Raw genomic sequence first — 19,772 nt, 5'->3', positions numbered from 1 at the left:
CACCCGCTGCATCGTACTCTAAAAGAGAAGGTTGGTTATGATCCCTGGACATGCACAAATCTGTAGCCGTGCCAGGACCTCTCCTCCTCTTGACACCTTCCATTCCCACATTCCTTCTATTCCTCCATCCCTGCCGATGAATTTTTTTATTTGACTCTCTCCTCTGGTTGTTGTCTTTCAATAAAAGAATTGTGTTTGTTTGAAAGCAATCTTTATTCTATTAAGCGAAAGCAAAAAGAGCACTGCAAAGCAACATACATAGAGCTATGTTAAGGCCCCTTCTTGCCTCATGTGCACCAATCATGTCCTAGCATTACAAGCACTGCAATCCCGATCATAGCAACAAATATTAGTGGCTTTCAGCTTCAAATTGCTGCCTCAAAGCATCCCTGATCCTTATGGCCCCACACTGTGCCCCTCTAATAGCCCTGGTCTCTGGCTGTTCAAACTCAGCCTCCAGGTGCTGAGCCTCTGTGGTCCAGCCCTGAGTGAAGCTTTCACCCTTCCCTTCACAAATATTATGGAGCGTACAGCATGCAGCTATAAGCATAGGAATATTATTATCAGCCATGTCCAGCTTCCCAAACAGGCATCGCCAGCGGGCTTTTAAACAGCTGAATGCACACTCTACAGTCATTCTGCACTTGCTCAGCCTGTTGTTGAACTGTTACTTGCTGCTCTCAAGTTGTCCCATGGATGGCTTCATGAGCCACAGCATTAAGAGGTAGGCGGGGTCTCCCAGGATCACAATGGGCATTTCTACTTCTCCCACGGTCATCTTCTGGTCTGGGAAGAAAGTCCCTGCCTGCAGCTTCTTGAACAGGCCAGTGTTCCAAAAGATGCATACATCATGCACCTTTCTGGCCAGCCAGAGTTAATGTCTGTGAAACGCCCACTGTGATCCAAAAGCGCCTGGAGAACCATTGAGAAATACCCCTTGTGATTAATGTATTCGGTGGCTAGGTGGTCTGTTGCCGGAATTGGAATGTGCGTACCATCGATCGCCCCTCCGCAGTTAGGGAAGCCCATTTGTGCAAAGCCATCCACAATGTCACGCACATTGCCCAGAGTCACGGTCTTTCGGAGCAGGATGCGATTAATGGGCCTGCACACTTGTATCAACACAAGTCCAGTGGTCGACTTTCCCACTCCGAACTGGTTAGCAGCTGATCAGTAGCAGTCTGAAGTAGCCAGCTTCTACAGTGCAATCACCATGTGCTTCTCCAATGGCAGGGCAGCTCTCATTCTTGAGTCCTTGCGCCTCAGGGGTGGTGGGAGCTCATCACACAGTCCCATGAACGTGGCTTTCCTTTCAGTGGGATTGATCACTGTGCATTCAGTGAAGCACATGTGTAGGGCTTTGCAGGTTTGGAACTCTAGATAGTAAACTCTTTAAGGTAGGGGCCACATCTTATTTTGATACAGAGCCTAGAGTAATGGGGCTCCAATCTTGTTTGGGAACCTCAGGCACTAGCACAATACTATTAACAAAAACAACAAAAAATAAAGCTTTTGCAATCATAGCACCTTTCATCTGAAGATCTTAAATTGTTTTACAATATTAATTAATTTTGCTCCAAATATCCTGGAGAGATAGGTAAGTATTAATACCCCATTTTACAGTTGAGGAAGAAAACAAAAGAGAGATTAGGCTCCTTCTTACAAAAATCTTGCATTTAAAGTTAGGTGGTTTTTCAACTGCTTGTGTACATATATTTTCCACTTTAATTCCTTCACCTTAGGTGTGTGCGTGCCCCATGCACTTGAGCTGGGGACTTGATTAGCCGTACCTCTGGAGGTGACGCATGCACCCTGTGTCCTGATGCCTCCCTCAGAGGGCTAAAAGGGCATGGCTGCCTCAGCCCTCTCTCAGTTCCTTCTTATTGCCTGTGACTACAGAGTCAAGCCTCACAGCTCACTGTTGTCAGCACTTATCAGCACTTCTTTTGTACATATTTACACAGAGAGTTAATGCATGACAAGACAGGATGTAATTCTACAGTGCAGTAGCCTGCCACACACTAAGGACATGTCTACACTACAAAGTTAAGTCAACTTAATTTCATAGAATCATAGAAGATTAGGGTTGGAAGAGACATCCGGAGGTCATCTAGTCCAAACCCCTGCTCAAGGCAGGACCAACATGAACTAAATCATCCCAGCCAGGGCTTTGTCAAGCTGGGCCTTAAAAACCTCTAAGGATGGAGATTGGAATGGGTTACCTAGGGAGGTGGTGCAGTGCTCCACCAGCCTCCTAGTAAAATAGTGTTTCCTAATATCCAAACTAGACCTTCACCACTGCAACTTGAGACCATTGCTGCTTGTTCTGTCATCTGCCACCATTGAGAACAGCCGAGCTCCATCCTTTTTGGAACCCCCCTTCAGGTAGTTGAAGGCTGCTATCAAATCCCCCCTCACTCTTCTCTTCTGCAGACTAAACAAGTTCAGTTCCCTCAGCCTCTCCTCGTAAGTCATGTGCCCCAGCCCCCTTATCATTTTTGTTGCCCTCCGCTGGATGTGGATTTGTCCACATCCTTTCTGTAGTGGGGGGCCCAAAACTGGATGCAGTACTCCAGATGTGGCCTCACCAGTGCCGAATAGAGGGGAATAATCACTTCCCTCAATCTGCTGGCAATGCTCCTACTGATGCAGCCCAATATGCCGTTAGCCTTCTTGGCAACAAGGACACACTGCTGACTCATATCCAGCTTCTCATCCACTGTAATCCCCAGGTTCTTTTCTGCAGAACTGCTCCGTAGCCAGTCGGTCCCCAGCCTGTAGCGGTGCATGAGATTCTTCCTTCCTAAGTGCAGGACTCTGTACTTGTCGATGTTGAACCTCATCAGATTTCTTTTAGCTCAATCCTCCAATTTGTCTAGGTCACTCTGGACCCTATCCCTACCCTCCAGTATATCTACCTCTTACCCCAGCTTAATTTAAGTCAACATGTAACCGCTGGAGTAATTAAGTTGATTGGGCTTGCCCAAACCATGCTCATTGTCTTGGTGGAGTGCATCCTCACTAGCAGCACTTGCATCGATGCAGAGAGCAGTGCACCATGGATAGCTATCTCACAGTGCAACTAGCCTTAGGGTTTTTTTGGGAAGGGCTTTCAATGCCTCGTGGGACCAAAACATTGTCTCAGGTTAGAATGGGAACATGGCTTTGACCTCCCATGAATCAGTGTCCTCCCTCCCTGTCTCCCTACCCTGATATCAGTGGCAAACAACCCATACTTTTTCATGCCTGTTTTCGAAAGCCTGGCTTAGCCACGTGTACATCATAGCCCAAGAAGTATAGACCCTGCTCAGCTGTGCTCTCTTGTTGTGAGCATTGCAAACGCCTCACACCTTATCCTGCAGTATTTCCAGAGCTGAGACATGAGCTGCTGCATGGAACGTTGCGATGTCCTTCAAGCAGCCCTGTTGCAAGCCATAGAATGAAACAATTCCCAGTTGCCGCTAGCGGTCGCACAGCAGCTGAACATGGTGGAACTCCATTTCTGGTCCCGGGAAAAAAGCACTGACTGGTGGGATTGCATCATTATGTAGTTATAGGATGATGAACAATGGCTGCAGAACTTTCAAATGTGGAAGGCCACTTTGCAGGAACTTTGTGCAGAGCTTTCTCCAGCCCTGAAGCGCAGCAATACTAAAGCTGCTCTGAGAGCGGAGAAGTGAGTGATGATTGCTTTGTGGAAGCTAGCAATGCCGGACTGCTACTGGTCAGTGTGGAATCCATTTGGAGTTGGTAAATCCACTGTGGAATTTGTTGTGATCCAAGTTTGCAGGGCCATTAATTGACTTCTGCTAAGTAGGGTAGCGACTCTGGGAAATGTGCAGGATATAGTGGATGGTTTTGCTGCAATGGGGTTCCCTAACTGTGGTGGGCAATATATGACATGCATATCCCTATCTTGGCACCAGACTACCTAGCCAAAGAGTACATAAACTGAAAGGGATACCTCTCAATGGTGTTGCAAGCGCTGGTGATCACAGGGAGCATTTCATGTACATCAACGTGGGATGGCCAGGAAAGGTGCATGACGTGTGCATCTTTAGGATCACAGGTCTGATCATAAAGCTGCAATCAGAGACTTTCTTTCTAGATTGCAAAATAACCATTGATGATGTAGAAATGCCAATGTGATCCTTGGAGACTCAGCATCATCCTTGCTCCCGTGGCTCATGAAGCCATACACTGACCACCTGGAGTAGTTCAACAGTAGGCTGAGCAAGTGCAGAATGGTGGTGGAATGTGCCTTTGGACATTTAAAGAGTCACTGGCGCAGTTGGCTTACTAGGTTAGACCTCAGTGAAAGCAATATTCCCATTGTTATCGCTGCCTGCTGTGGGCTCCATAATATCTGTGCGGTGAAGGGAGAGAAGTTCCCACAGGGATGGGGTGTGAAGACGATAGGCTGGCAGCTAATTTTGAGCAGCCAGATACCAGGGCAATAAGAAGAGCCCAGCAAAGAGCTCTGCCTTTCCAGGAGACTTTGAAAACCTGTTTCAGTAATGAGCCACAGTAATGTGTGCCACTTCCCTCTGCTGTGCCTTCCCATACCATCCCCTCCATTGCATCAGTTTCCCTGTACCTCCCCTTTCACCCACCAAATCCCCATGCTTAGAATAAATAGAGTATTTCATTATTGAAACATTGACTTTAATTGCACAAACAAAGGAACTGAAAGACCTGGAAAATAGTTTAACCTTGAGCAAACTGTTTGATAAAATTGGGAGGGGAGAAACCAAGTCAGCTTGTCTGTGTAAGCACAGAAGTCTTGCCTATCAAAGGTCTTCGAATGACTGCCATTTGCTCTTAGTACCCTCCCCAGGTATTGAATGGAAGGGATACTGCACCTCCCCCCACACACTTCCTGAAAGTTTCGGGGAAGGGGATTTTGGAATAGGGTGATGTTTGCAGGCCGTTCTGCAGGGGCTGCAGAGGGAGTCTAGCCTCAAGCTGTTTTTCTTAAAGCTCAATCAGATGCCTCAACATATCTGATCCTTCATAATCCTCAGCATCTCATCTTTTATGGAACGTTCATGCTCCTAGGATACTCTTGCTCTCCATGTCCGTGTTCAGTTTTTCAGACAATGAAATCCTCCAGGCTCTTAACTCTGAATCAGCTGTCCCAGAGGTATTCATTATCCCGTTGAACATGTCATCACCAGTGTTCCCTCTAATTTTTTACGTCTATGTGTGGAATAAATTTTGTTATGTGCACCAATATTGAGGTGATGTGTGACGCATCACCTTCATCTTGGTGCACATAACAAAATTAATGTGGTGGGGTGGGGCCGAGAGGTTCAGAGTGTGGGAGGGGACTTGGCTATGGCAAAGGTTAGGATGTGGGAGGATGAGGGCTCTGGCTGAGGATGTGGGCTCTGGGGTGGGGCTGGGGATGAGGGGTTTAGCGTGCGGGAGGTGGCTCAGGGTTGGGGCAGAGGGTAGTGGTGCAGGGGCTGCAGTCTCTGGGGGTGGGGCCAAGGATGAGAGGTTTGGGGTGCGGAATGGGGCTCAGGGCTGGGGCAGAGGGTTGGGGTGCAGTGAGGGGGTGGGCTCTGGGGTGGGGTCAGGGATGAGGGGTTTGAGATGCAGGCTGCTCCAGGGCTGCTGTGGGGAGAGATGACTCATCCCAGCCCTCTCTCATCACAGCAGCTTGGGGCTGGGGGAGAGGCGGCTCTCCCAAACTGTGGCAACTCTGGCAGGGCTGGGTTTGGCCAAGGGAGGAGCTCTTCTCCCCGGTAGCTCCAGCAGGGCTGGGCCGGGCCGAGGAAAGGGCTTTTCTCCTCTGGCCAAGGCAGGTCCGCGCTGGAGCCGGCGGGGAGGGACTCCTCTCCCCCAGCTGTGGCAGGTCGTGCAAGGTTTAATAGGCAGCTGCGCAGTCGCGCAGCTTAGAGGGAATTTAGGTCATCACACATTCTTTTTCTGTCTTCTAATCTGTGAAAGTCTCTCTGACAGTGTGGAGGAAATGCTAAAGGCCAAGCTTTCTACTGTAAGGCATGCAAAGCACAAGGCAACCATTGTCAGTGCATACCCTAGTACAAAGTTGCTGTTTTAAAATCACACTCCTTATTACACTGAAGTGGAAGCCAGAACATAATCAGTATCCCTAGCTATTCAATAAACTAGTTTGCTGTTCCAGCTAAGATGAGTATGGCCCAGCGGTATGGGTAACGGGCCTTGTGCTGCAACTTGTGGGCAACCCGTGTCGGGCGCACAAGTGGGCAGATGAGGAATACCCCCCTCCCCTTCACAGTGTGGATGGTGCTTGGAGACTGGGGACCAGTGTTAATCTTCCCGAACTGTGGTCTTTGTCCATGGTGGCTCCATGGGGGGAGGGGGTTGTAGCCACGAGAGAACCTAGGAACCCTCCCCCCCTTTTAACACTGCTGATAGCAGTTGACCTGGGCTTGCAGATTCCAAGGTCAAGCAGATCCCTGCCATCCAAATCACAGGCATGTTAGGGAAAACGGGGTTGAGGTACCTGGAAATCACTATGGGTGGGGGAATCACATGCTCTGTTTGCAGTACAGGCACTTAGAATCATAGAATATCAGGGTTGGAAGGGACCTCAGGAGGTCATCTAGTCCAACCCCCTGCTCAAAGCAGGACCAATCCCCAACTAAATCAAAATGTAATTAAATGTAATGAAAACTTCCACCATCTCCCCTAGGTGACCCTATAGGTTATCAGTCTCCTGAGGGTAACAGAGGTAGCAAGGGAGCAGATGCTGCAAGCATCTGGGTAAATACCTGGTTCTTATGCTGCTATGCTGTGTACTGGAATGATGCCAGCAGAATAAATACTGGAGTGGCATGGGAAAGTGTCCTACTGAGGTGGAAGAAATAAGACAATCCTCCCCAGAAACTTTCTGCAAATGATAGCAGAGTATCTCCATGAACGTTTCCTGGAGATCTCCATGGAAGACATAGACAGTCTTTTCCGGGGGCACCCTGTGTGTAGTTGGAGCGGACACTGGGAAGCAGATACCCACTGCATCTCACTTTTTTTTCACATTAAACATAAAATATAAGAGTGTATAACCCCTAGAGTTTGATTGGAATTGCATTCTCACCGGATGTGCCTTCCCCGGCATCACACTCAGCCATTATGCTATCTTGCGACGAGCTGGACTGCTCTGGGGTTAAAAATAGCTCCTGACTCTCAGGGAGAATGGATCTTTGGCTTGCCTGTCTCCCATTCTCCTCCTCCTCAGCCTCATCCACAATGCACTCCTTGTTGTTGCCTGAGGAGGCCCAGGACTTGGACTCCTGTGAGGTATCCACGCTGCATTGGGGTAGTGGTGGGGTCGCCACTGAGAATTGCATGCAGCTCATTGTAGACGTGGCATGTCTGTGGTGCAGAACCAGAATGAATGTTTGTGTCCCTTGTTTTCTGGTACACTTGCCGAAGTTCTTTGATTTTCACACAGCACTGCTGTATGTCCCTGGAGTAGCTCTTTTCCACCATGCCCCGCACAATCTTTTTGTAGATGTCGACGTTTCTATGGCTGGATTGGAGCTGTGCCTGCACAAACTATTCTCTCCACAGACCAATAAGGTCCACCACCTCCTGTGTACTCCAGACTGGAGCGCATTTTGGGCGTTGAGTCGCCATGATCAGCTGGGCTTCCGAGCTTTCCATGTTGATCAAACAGGAAATGGGAATTCAAAAATTCCGAGGGCTTTGAAGGGGAGGGGCTGTTTCCTGTGTACCCGACTGCTGTGCAGTGGAGTTGAAAATTATCACCAGAGTGGTCACAGCGGAGCATTGTGGGACACCTGCTGGTGGCTGATACATTCGATTTACATAGTGCTGCGTCTATACTGCCTCTCTGTCGACCCATCAACATCGAATTAAGCGCTATGCCTCTTGCGCAGGTGGAGTAATTAAGTTGACATAACAGTCGAGTTAGGTTGGCAGAAGGGACCTGGTAGTGTAGACACATACATTATTAGGTTGACATAAGGCGGCTTCCGTCGACCTACGTTTGTAGTGTAGACCAGGTCTAAGTCAGTGGCTCTCAACCTTTCCAGGCTATTGTACCCTTTCAGGAGTCTGATTTGTCTCGCGTAGCCTCAAGTTACATGTCACTTAAAAACTACTTGTTTACAAAATCAGACATAAAAATTCAAAATGTCCCAGCACAGTATTATTGAAAAACTGCGTACTTTCTCATACCATAAAATTATAAAATAGATCAATTGGAATATAAATTATATTTAGAGCAGTATAAACAAGTCATGTCTATCTGAAATTTTAGTTTATACTGACTTCGCTAGTGTTTTTTATGTAGCCTGCTGTAAAACTAGGCATATATCTAGATGAGTTGATGTACCCCCTGGAAGACCTCTGTGTACCACCAAGGGTACCCTTACCTCTGGTTCAGAACCATTGGTCCAAGTCACCATGTGGGCCCTGCTACCTCACTAAAATTTTTGTAGTGCACTTTGACATACTGCTGCTTAGTGCCCATACAGCAACATAAAATTTGTGTTTACGAACAATTAGACCATGGCAAACTGGGGTGTGAATCTACCCTTCAGTAACCTGCTGCAGTCTCACTGTCCATATGCACCCTGCTGACACATGTTAACAGACCATTAATGCGCTCTGAACTAGTCCTATTTCAAAGAGGACTGTTAACACACATCAACAGGATGCACACAGACTGTTATACCATGGCAGACTACTGCAGTTTAGTTTCACACTCTATCTTGCCATGGTCTAATTGTTCCTCAAAGGACCCAGTACCATTATCTTCTGCACCGTCTCTAGCGGTTCAGTTTCCATTAGTACTAATGACTCTGGTACTGGTAATTTTGGTCAACAAGATCATCCCCATTGACTTTCTTTGCAAGACCAGCACTAACAGAGTCATTACTGATGAAACCTCCCACCTCACAGTCAGTACCATCCTTCCCAGTACCATATTGGTATTGTCTACACCTCCTATATAATAGCTAGAGACTTGCTGGTTTTGTCCCTCCCTGACTCTCTATTGTTCTCTCATCTGAGTCAGGGAGCATCAGGGAAGATCTTACCCATATACACACTTACAGACAATTCTTATTAACTAAACTAAAATTTATTAAAAAAGAAAAGAGAGAGAGAGAGTATTGGTTAAAAGATCATTATACATACAGACTTGAATAAATTGTCAGTTTCATAGTAGAGATGGTGAGCTTTATAGTTGCAAAGAGTTCTTTCAGACTTAGTCCATAAGTTCAGTCCAATTTAACTTGGGTGTAATAGTGTCATTGTCTATATTTCTCTTTGAAGGTTGCAACTATTCTTCACCCAGCAGATCAACCTGATATTATATATATCAACAGGTTGATCTGTTGGGTGAAGAATAGTTGCTTTGAAGTAGAATTACCTATTTCCTATGTATACACAGGTAACTGGTTGCATTAATTAGCGTAAGGTAATTATCCCTTAAGCAGGTCATAAACAGTTTACTGCAACCTTCAAAGAGAAATATAGACAATGACACTATTACAGCCAAGTTTAATCTAAATGTTAATATTCCCTTTTGACCGCTGAATCAATAGCTATAGTAATAGACAGGAACTATCTGTTTACATCAATGGTGGGCAACCCGTGGGCCACAGGTTGCCCACCATTGATTTACATGGTTAAAAACTAACAAGACATGAAAACACATACCATTAGTATTACCTCTAATTCTCTAACAATACAGGTTTGCATTTCAAAACTCTAGTCTATTTAACATAGCTATGATACCTATTTGTAAGGAATAGCCTTAATTAGCATTTACATACTTCTCTAACATGACTTTAACGGTTGAATTTGTGTCATTTAGCCTGCAAGTTGCTTAAGCCTTTTTGGCCCAGTGTCACAGCTCCCAAATGAATAAACTGATTTTCAAAAGTGCTGAGAACCTTGCTGTTCTCAGTAAAGTCAATAGAAACTGTTGGGTAGTGAACATTTTTGAGAATCGGGCCTCTTACTTGGTACTTAAATATGAGACTAGAAGTCTAAATTTAAGCTTCTGTTTTTGAAAATCTTATTATGTGACTTGCCAGAAGTCACAAAGGAGGTCTGGGGCAGAACCAGGAATTGAACCCAGTGTTCCTGATTCCAACTTGTTCGTTTACAAGACCATATTTAGTTTAGTTCTTGTATCATTTCAGTTTTTGACTTACTGTACCTATAAAAGTTAATTGTTACTTTTTGACATATAAACAGCCATCTGAAGTGCTTATATGCTTGTTGTGTTTTATTTCTTAGACTATCGTAGAGCTTTCTGAAGAACGGGACTGTCTTCATTTTCTACCTCATGCATCAGCAGCACAATCACCTTGTGGATCTCCAGGCATTAAACGCACTGAAAGCAGACAGCACTTGTCAGTGGAGCTGGCAGATGCTAAAGCAAAGATAAGAAGACTTAGGCAGGAGCTGTAAGTACATATTGATTGGAAATTAATCTCAATATGAGAATTGGGTTCTTGGGTCTTACAATATTGCTGACCTCACACAATACAGTACTCTCTAGGCCAATTGTCCAGGTTTCAATATGAAACTGTAGTTTTAAATGCATTTTGGAGCTATTACTATTACAAAGAGAAGAACATTTCTAGAGTGTGAGAACTTTACTCTCACAGCCATAGGCGCCAACTCTTTGGGTGCTCCAGGGCTGGAGCACCCACGGGGAAAAATTGGGTGCAGAACACCCATTGGCAGCTCTCCGACCCGCCCCCCCCCGCTCCAGCTCACCTCTGTCTCTGCTCCACCTCGGCCTCCTCCCCGAGCGGCTGCTGCGTCCTGCTTCTTCCCGCTCTCTCCCAGCATTTGCGCCGTGAAACAGCTGTTTCGCGCGGCAAGCCTCGGAGGGAGGGGGGAGGAGGAGGAACACAGCATGCTTGGGGAAGAGGTGGGGCCGGGGCGGGGATTTGGGGTGGGGTCCAATAGGGGTAAGGAGCGGGGTGGAATTGGGCTGGGGCTGGGGAGGCCCGCTGTAGTTTCAGATGTGTATTAGTGTGTATGCTCTTTCTCTTACTGTATATTGATAATTCCTTTGATGTTTTAGCTATGAACATATCAACAGAACAATGGATTGAACTTTTGAGTATGTTGTGGTTAGTTTGTGTCATTGTGATGATGTAAAATGAGTGTGAAGTGCTCATAAAAGTATACTGTGGAACTTCCTCAGGGTTCGCGTACTTGGGAACTCCTTGCGGGTTTGGGATATACTTGACCAATCCTGAGTTGCCATGCAGTTCAGTGACTTATGTTGAACCTGTGGTGCCTAGTTGGTGTAATTGAGCCATTTCACACTCACAATCTTCAGATAATGTAAATGCTTGTCTGTATGAGAAGTTAGTGTACAGCAAGCTAGGATGTGAATTTACAGCACAGTAGCTGCAACCTCACTAACTCCCTATGTGTACATTCTTACAGCATCTTTGTGTGCTTTGCCTTAGGCTTGGTAAGCCAGTCAATTGACCAGTCAAATAATGTTATTCGCCTGTTATTTGACCCCTCCCTTGTATCCTCAGCCAACAACTTGCTGATAATATAAAAAGTTCTGTGCGATTGACAGTGTTGTGACATTACATCTCTATAGAAGTCCCTCTCTCCCTGCTCTGTTTCTGCTCCTTTTGCTGCTTATGAGTTGATGGTTTTTGCTGCAGGGAGGAATGGCCACCTGCCCCCCTTTATGTGATCTGGGAGTCTATAAGGGTCCTGGGGAGAAGAGGGCAGCATGTCCAAAAGCATTTTGATTGACTGGAATCATCTGGAATAGCAGCAGTTAGAAATAGAACTGAATGGCTACTGAAATACAAGAAATACTTCATAATCTAGAGAGCATTCCAGAAGTAATGAGACATTAATAACAGTACACAGAGCTCTGTGTGGCTTGAAAGCTTCTCTCTTTCACCAACAGAAGCTGGTCCAATAAAAGATTCTACCTCACCCACCAGTGACATAATAAATTATGCAGAGTTGGAGAAAGCCAAAATCATTTGCATGGAAATTTTTTACTAGACAGGAAAGTGGAAAAACTATTCCAACTACGTGGAAGTTCTTTTTTCTGAGTTTGATTCAGCCTATAACTTCATAGTGGCTGTTGCAAATTTTAAAAGATATACAAATGAACAAACAATTCTGACCGAGGCAGCAAATTATAAAGCAAGAATCAGCTCATTCAGTCATAAAAACAATATGGAGTGCAATCCTAGCAGCTGAATTGAAATATTTTGCTCTTCCATCATGGTGGAAAGGGTTGTGTCCTCATTGCATTCTAGCTACAAAGTGGTAAAAATTCTTTTAACAATTCTGTGCACTACTGCTTGTGCAGAACGAAATTGGTCGGTTTGTGGAATCATTCGTTCAAAAGCCAGAAATAGAATGAAGACCTCCACTACTGGGAATCTAGTGACCATGCATCATAATTTAAGATTGGAGAAGAAATGACAGATGACTCAGTAGTCATCAGACAAAGAGCAAGAAGGAGATACTGATAACTGATGAGGATGACAAAGATATAGATGAAGCAGTTGAAGCTGATAAAGAAAAAGAAGATAATGAAAAGCAAGCTGCATGAAGAGTTGGCTTGCTGCCTACCTAGTAATTTAAAAATTACTTTTCTTTTTTTCTTTTGTTTTGTAACTGTTCAGTCTTGAATGTTTGCATTTAAATGCTTACCTGACATGTCTAAAAACGGTAGTAATAATTCTTTCATTTTTTAGAACCTTCATTTCATTGTGTTTAATATTTTTTACACTTTTAAGTAACTTGATTTTTGTAACTAGGCTAAGCCTATTGAAGACCATAAAAATTTACTCTTTTTTGTTACTGTTGTTACTGTTCTAATAATAGTGCTTTAAAATATTTGACCATTTTTGTCATTATTTGACCATATTTGACCAGTGTTCGATTAGTCAATTAACCAATTATTTTGGACTGGTCAAATGCCCAACCGTACTTTAGCTTAGTATGCTTATAAGTATACTTAACTAAAGTGCCCCAAGGCACTTTTAGTGCACAGTAAACATGTCCACATAAGGAGTTAGTGTGGAGTAGCTAATGTGCTGTAAATTCGCACTCTAGCTTGCTGAGCACTAACTTCTCTGTGAAGACAAGCCCTAATTCAGCACTACCTTTCAGTTTACACAGCGCACAGGGAGGGGAGGGATAGCTTAATGGTTTGAGCATTGGCCTGATAAACCCATGGCTGTAAGTTCAATCCTTGAGGGGGCCATTTAGGGATCTAGGGCAAAAATCTGTTTGGGGGTTGTTCCTGCTTTGAGCAGGGAGTTGGACTAGATGACCTCCTGAGATCCCTTCCAACCCTGATATTCTATGATTATTTCAGGTGCAAACACCAGTGTAATTCCCCATCTGTCTTGTTCTCCATTACTACTCTATCAATGGTATGTGCCTTACTCTGCTTTAAATGTGTCTTTTTATAGATGTAATCTTGTGTGGGAATATATTTGCCTCAATAATTGAGGCAGTAGGGAAAAGGCAGGGTGAAGCAGAGAGCTGTGGGCTGTGAGCAGGTCAGGACTTTAAAAAAGATTATGTTCTTCTTCGAGTGATTGCTTATGTGCATTCCAATAGGTGTGTATGATCGTCAGAAGGTTTTTCCTCTAGCGGTACCCGTCAGGTCAGCTGTGGAGACCACTGGAGTGACGCCTTCATGGCAGTGTATATAGGTCCCTGCCAACATGTTGCCTGCTCAGTTCCTTCTTACTGTCAGTGATGGTCTTTGGAGCAGCTCAGTCTCTTGCATTTGCAAGTGGCTACCTAGTGGTTCCCTTTTCTTATTTGTAAATAGTTTAATTGAGTTGTAGTTGTATAGTAGTTTATAGTTAGTTAAGCTTACTTTTGGGGGGGGCGGGCTAGTTTTCCCCAGGCACCGGGGCATGCCTCGGGGTTTAAGGCATGTGAGAGGTGTGCGAAACCTATGCCTAGAGGCGATCCCTATGCTCCTTGTCTTAAGTGCCTAGAAGGTCATCGGACAGACAAGTGCCCAATTTTCAGGAACTTTAGACCCAGGACTAAAAGAGAGCAGGACTATCGTTTAAAACTCCTCCTGCTGGAGTCAGCCCTCCGCTCTCAGCTGGTACCGGAAACAGCACCGGCATCATGGGTGCGCAACACCCAGGCCTCGGTGCGGAATGCCCTGGCACCGAGGAAGGACTCCTCCAAGAAGCACCAGCTCTGCTTCCTGGCTCATAAGGCCAACTCTAGCAGGCAGTACCACTCACAGTCCCCAGTGCCACATAAGAAAAAGAAGGCGGACGGGGTCATTCCCCCCCGTTAAGAAACTGCGAGGGAATTCCAGTGGGATGCATCCTGCAGCAGGACACCCACGGCCTGGCTCTCAAGACCTGACTCCATTGACTCCTGCCCCAACCGGAGGTCTGTCGAGTCCAGTATTGGTGGACTCCCTGACTTGGGAGGATTTGGAGGATGAGCTTGATCCTGCCTCCATGCCGGGTAACTACAAGGCAGCATGAGACCTTATTGCCATAATGGCACAGTCCTCAGTCCTGGAGATGTGACCTCCAGCACCGATGTAGATGCAGGCTCAAGTTCAAGCATTGTCAGCGGTACTTACAACAGCATCTATGATGACGACGCATGTGGCACCATTTCCAGCACCCTTCATGGCACCGATGGCAGCACTGCCCCCCATTCATTATCAGGGCAAGCCCATGATGTTACGGCACCACTCCCCATCACCCCAGTACAGCTCCCCGGCACTGTCGGGCTCCGCCTTCCCCGTGGTTGAGCTCAGAGTACTCTTCCGAGTCAGAGGCTGAGTCTTTTGTCTCCCGACGCAGCCAGTACCACTCACAGTCCCGGCACAGCAGTCGTGGACTCGTCGGCACCAGCGGTATCCTGGCCACACCAGTGGCAGGACCCAGTACAATGGCCCTTTTGGATTCCTTGGGCCTATCATCAGGGTCAGGGCTTCAGGGCCATATCGGTGGCATTCACACCCTGTGCTCCCCCCTCGGTAATGTCAGTGTGACGTCACACCTCCCAGGGCTCCAGAGGATCCGGCTCAGGACGAGGATTCTGGGCCTCCACACTCAGGCGCAGCACCCGAATCAGCGCCACAAGTTGCACTGGAGCCACCTTCAGTCACGGGGGGGACCGACGCACCTGACCCAGGCTCTAGGGAGCCAGAAGGGCAGGAAGACCCAGTCCCATGGGCCTCCTCGGGAACAAAGGGTAGGAATTAATGCTAAATTTTCAGAATGGAGAGGGGTAACAAGTGGTGTCCCTCAAGGGTCAGTCCTAGGATCAATCCTATTCTACTTATTCATAAATGATCTGGAGGAAGGGGTAAACAGTGAGGTGGCAAAGTTTGCAGATGATACTAAACTGCTCAAGATAGTTAAGACCAAAGCAGACTGTGAAGAACTTCAAAAAGGTATCGCAAAACTAAGTGATTGGGCAACAAAATGGCAAATGAAATTTAATGCAGATAAATGTAAAGTAAAAAATAACCCCAACTATACATACAATATGATGGGGGCTAATTTAGCTACAACGAGTCAGGAAAAAGATCTTGGCATCATCGTGGACAGTTCTCTGAAGATGTTCACGCAGTGTGCAGAGGTGGTCAAAAAAGCAAACAGGATGTTAGGAATCATTAAAAAGGGGATAGACAATAAGACTGAGAATATATTATTGCTCTTATATAAATCGATGGTATGCCCACATCTCGAATACTGGGTACAGATGTGGTCTCCTCACCTCAAAAAAGATATACTGGCACTCGAAAAGGTTCAGAAAAGGGCAACTAAAATGATTAGGGGTTTGGAGAGGGTCCCATATGAGGAAAGATTAAAGAGGCTAGGACTCTTCAGCTTGGAAAAGAAGAGACTAAGGGGGGATATGATAGAGGTATATAAAATCATGAGTGATGTGGAGAAAGTGGATAAGGAAAAGTTTACTTATTCCCATAATACAAGAACTAGGGGTCATCAAATGAAATTAATAGGCAGCAAGTTTGAAACAAATAAAAGGAAGTTCTTCATGCAGCGCACAGTCAACTTATGGAACTATTTACCTGAGGAGGTTGTGAAGGCTAGGACTATAACAGGGTTTAAAAGAGAACTGGATAAATTCATGGTGGTGAAGTCCATAAATGGCTATTAGCCAGGATGTGTAAGGAATGGTGTCCCTAGCCTCTGTTTGTCAGAGGATGGAGATGGATGGCAGGAGAGTGATCACTTGATCATTGCCTGTAAGGTTCACTCCCTCTGGGGCACCTGGCATTGGCCACTGTCGGTAGACTGATACTGGGCTAGATGGACCTTTGGTCTGACCCGGTACGGCCGTTCTTATGTTCCTCCTTGCTGGATGAGGCAGTGGCGGGCACCACCACCACCCTACCGATAATGGACACCAGGGAACACCCAGACCTTCTTACCAATGTGGTCCTAAACCTCCAGGCGGAGGAGGTCACAGACGAGTCAGACCCGATGGTGGACATCCTTGCCCCAGAGGGTCCATCTAGGATGGCCTTGCCCCTGATGAGCGTGATCCAGTACACTACTGGGGTGTTCTGGCAGACTCCAGCCTCGGTAACACCCACCGCTAAAATGGTGGAGAGATGTTACTTTGTGCCGCAGAAAGGGTATGAACACCTTTTCACCCACACACAACTGGGAACTCAGCTGGGTCGATGCGGCAAATCATAAGGAGTGGCAGGGGCAGCCAGGTCCCGCTCCAAAGTTACAGGACGCTAAGAAGCTGGATCTTTTCGGCTGAAAGGTCTACTTGACCAGTGGGCTCCAGCTTCGAGTGGACACAAGAACAAATGGATATAAACTGGACACTAAGAAGTTTAGACTTGAAATTAGGCGAAGGTTTCTAACCATTAGAGGAGTGAAGTTCTGGAACAGCCTTCCAAGGAGGGGCAAAAGACATATCTGGTTTTAAGACTAAGCTTGATAAGTTTATGGAGGGGATGGTATGATGGGATAGCCTAATTTTGGCAATTAATTTGGCAATTGATCTTTGATTATCAGCAGGTAAGTATGCCCAGTGGTCTGTGATGGGATGTTAGATGGGGTGGGATCTGAGTTACTACAGAGAATTCTTTCCTGGGTGCTGGCTGGTGAGTCTTGCCCACATGCTCAGGGTTTAACTGATCGCCATATTTGGGGTTGGGAAGGAATTTTCCTCCAGGGCAGATTGGCAGAGGCCCTGGAGGTTTTTCGCCTTCCTCTGCAGCATGGGGCACGGGTCACTTGCTGGAGGATTCTCTGCAGCTTGAGGTCTTCAAACCACAATTTGAGGATTTCAGTAACTCAGACATAGGTTAGGGGTTTGTTACAGGAGTGGGTGGGTGAGATTCTGTGGCCTGCATTGTGCAGGAGGTCAGATTAGATGATCATAATGGTCCCTTCTGACCTTAAAGTCTATGATTCTGTGAGTCGCTAACCAGCAACCAACTAGCAGTACTCAGCCACTATGCTTTCCATTCCTGGAGCACATTAGCAAAGTTTCAGGAATTGCTCCCAACTGACTTGTGCAAGGAGTTTAATGTGCTTCTAGAGGAGGGCAGGGTGGTCTCAAGAACCTCCCTCCAGGCTGTGTTAGACTTGGCAGCTTGGACTATGGCCACTACCCTTACATGAGATGCAATGCGTGGCTGCAAGTGTCGGGTATACCGCTGGAGGTCCAGAACACTATCCAGGACCTGCCCTTTGACAGAGCGGGCTTGTTTGCCCAAAATACGGACTCTCGCTTGCACAGTCTTAAGGACTCGTGGGCGACTCTAAAGTCTTTGGGGATCCACACACCTGCACCCCAAAGAAAACCATTTAAGCCTCAGGTCCTATCCCACTTCTATTCTGGGCCCCCGAGGTGAGACTCGTCCAGGAGATGGGGCAGGAATAATAAGAGACGCCTGTCGTAGTCCTCCTCAAGCCAAGGCCAGGGTTCTTCAAAACAGCCCCTGGCCCAAAGCCAAGCTTTTGAAGATGCAACCAAGGATGGAGCACCTGTACCAAGCTTGAATCCTTACCCACTCTTTGTGAATTGACTGTCCCACTTCTACCGTGCTTGGTCCCAGATCACGTCAGATTGCTGGGTCCTCAGCATAGTGGACGTGGGATATTCTATCCAGTTCTGTTCCCTCCTACCCTCCTTCCCCATCCCTCTTCAGGGACCGTTCTCATGAACAACTCCTTCTGCAGGAGGTGCAATTGCTTCTCATTATAGGGGCAATAGAGGAGGTTCCTCAGGAGTTCAGAGACAAGGGGTTATACTCCCGCTATTTCCTCATCCCCAAAGCCAAGGGTGGGCTCTGGCCTATCCTGGATCTGCGAGACTTCAACACATTCATAAGGAAAGTGAAGTGGTCTCCCTGGCCTCCATCATTCTTTCCCTGGATCTGGGAGACTGGTACGCTGCCCTCGACTTGAAAGATGCGTACTTTCATATCTCCATTATCCCGGCCCATAAACGATTTCTTCACTTTGTGGTCAATGGCCAGCACTACCAGTTCAGGGTGCTCCCATTTGGGCTTTCGGCGGCCCCCCGGGTATTCACGAAGTGTATGGAGGTCGTGGCAGCTTTCTTGCACAAATGTCAGGGCAAGTTTTCCCGTACCTGGATGACTGGCTCATCAAGGCCAAGTTGCGAGCACAGGCTGTGGAGCATGTGTCACTGGCTCGGGCCACCTTCCTCAGGCTGGGCCTCATATTGAACATGCCCAAATCTACACTAGCCCCGACGCAGAGAATAGAATTCATAGGAGCTCTTTGGACTCCATGCAAGCCAGGGTGTTCCCGAGCCGCGCTTCCAAGCACTCAGGGACATTATCAAGAACCTTCGTCGATTCCCCACAATGACGGCCAGAAATTGCATGAAACTGTTGGGGGATATGGCAGCCTGGGCATATGATGGCCTGCACATACATGGTCCAGCACACCAGATTGTGCCTTCAGCCTCTCCAGGCGTGGTTGGGGCAGGTGCACAGGCCAAGCAGGGACCCAATGGACAGATTAATCACCCTCCCTCCCTTGCATTCGTGAGTCTCTCCGCTGGTGGCTGCAGCCACAAGTGGTCTGTACCCTTTCCTAATCCCCAACTTACACTATCGCTGGTTACAGACGCTTTGGCGCCCAGTTGGGGAGCACACCTGGGAAATATCAGAACCCAAGGCCTATGGTCCTACGCAGAACTATTGCTGCACATCAGTGTAAGGGAGATGAGGGTGGTTTGTCTGGCATGCCAAGTGTTCCAAGCCCGTCTTCAGGGCACATGTGTGTTGGTGCTGATGGACAACACCCCAGCGATGTTATATATAAACAAACAGGGTGGTGCTCGTGCCTTTCCCCTGTGCCAGGAAGCCCTCGGGCTGTGGGACTTTTGCATCGCCCACTCAATACACCTAGAGGCGACGTACCTTCCAGGAGAGCAAAACGAGCTAGCCGACCGCCTCCACTGCTTATTTCATGGTCATGAATGGTTCCTCATGGTGGACATCCCACTCTCGATTTTCCAGAGGTGGGGCTTTCCCCACATAGACCTGTTTGTGATACGGAACAACAGGAAATACCAGTGGTTCTGCTCGTTTCTGAGCCAGAGCCCAGACTCCATTGTGGACACCTTTCACGGATGAGTCACCTGCTTTACGTTCCCGCCCTTCCCTCTCAGACACAAGTCCTCCTTAAGGCTCACTGGGACAGGGCTTCCTTGATCCTCATAGCACCAGCGTGGCCCCGCCAGCACTGGTTCACCACGCTGTTGAACCTCTCAGT

At 47.0% G+C, this 19,772-nt stretch overlaps 1 protein-coding gene across 6 annotated transcripts in view; it reads left to right on the top strand.

Moving 5' to 3' along the window:
- CCDC88A (coiled-coil domain containing 88A) overlaps positions 1–19,772 on the top strand; it is a 368,487-nt gene that overhangs the window by 144,960 nt on the left and 203,755 nt on the right. For all 6 annotated transcript variants that reach the window (XM_045009683.1, XM_045009682.1, XM_045009681.1 and 3 more), the window contains one exon: positions 10,264–10,433. In XM_045009683.1, the coding sequence (XP_044865618.1) occupies positions 10,264–10,433 (170 nt within the window). The remainder of the gene's footprint in view (positions 1–10,263; positions 10,434–19,772) is intronic.

This window comes from Mauremys mutica, chromosome 3 (genome assembly GCF_020497125.1).
Source record: "Mauremys mutica isolate MM-2020 ecotype Southern chromosome 3, ASM2049712v1, whole genome shotgun sequence".
Taxonomy (NCBI): domain Eukaryota; kingdom Metazoa; phylum Chordata; order Testudines; family Geoemydidae; genus Mauremys; species Mauremys mutica.
Note: the sequence above shows the minus strand (reverse complement) of the source record. Positions and strands in the feature narration are given on the sequence as shown.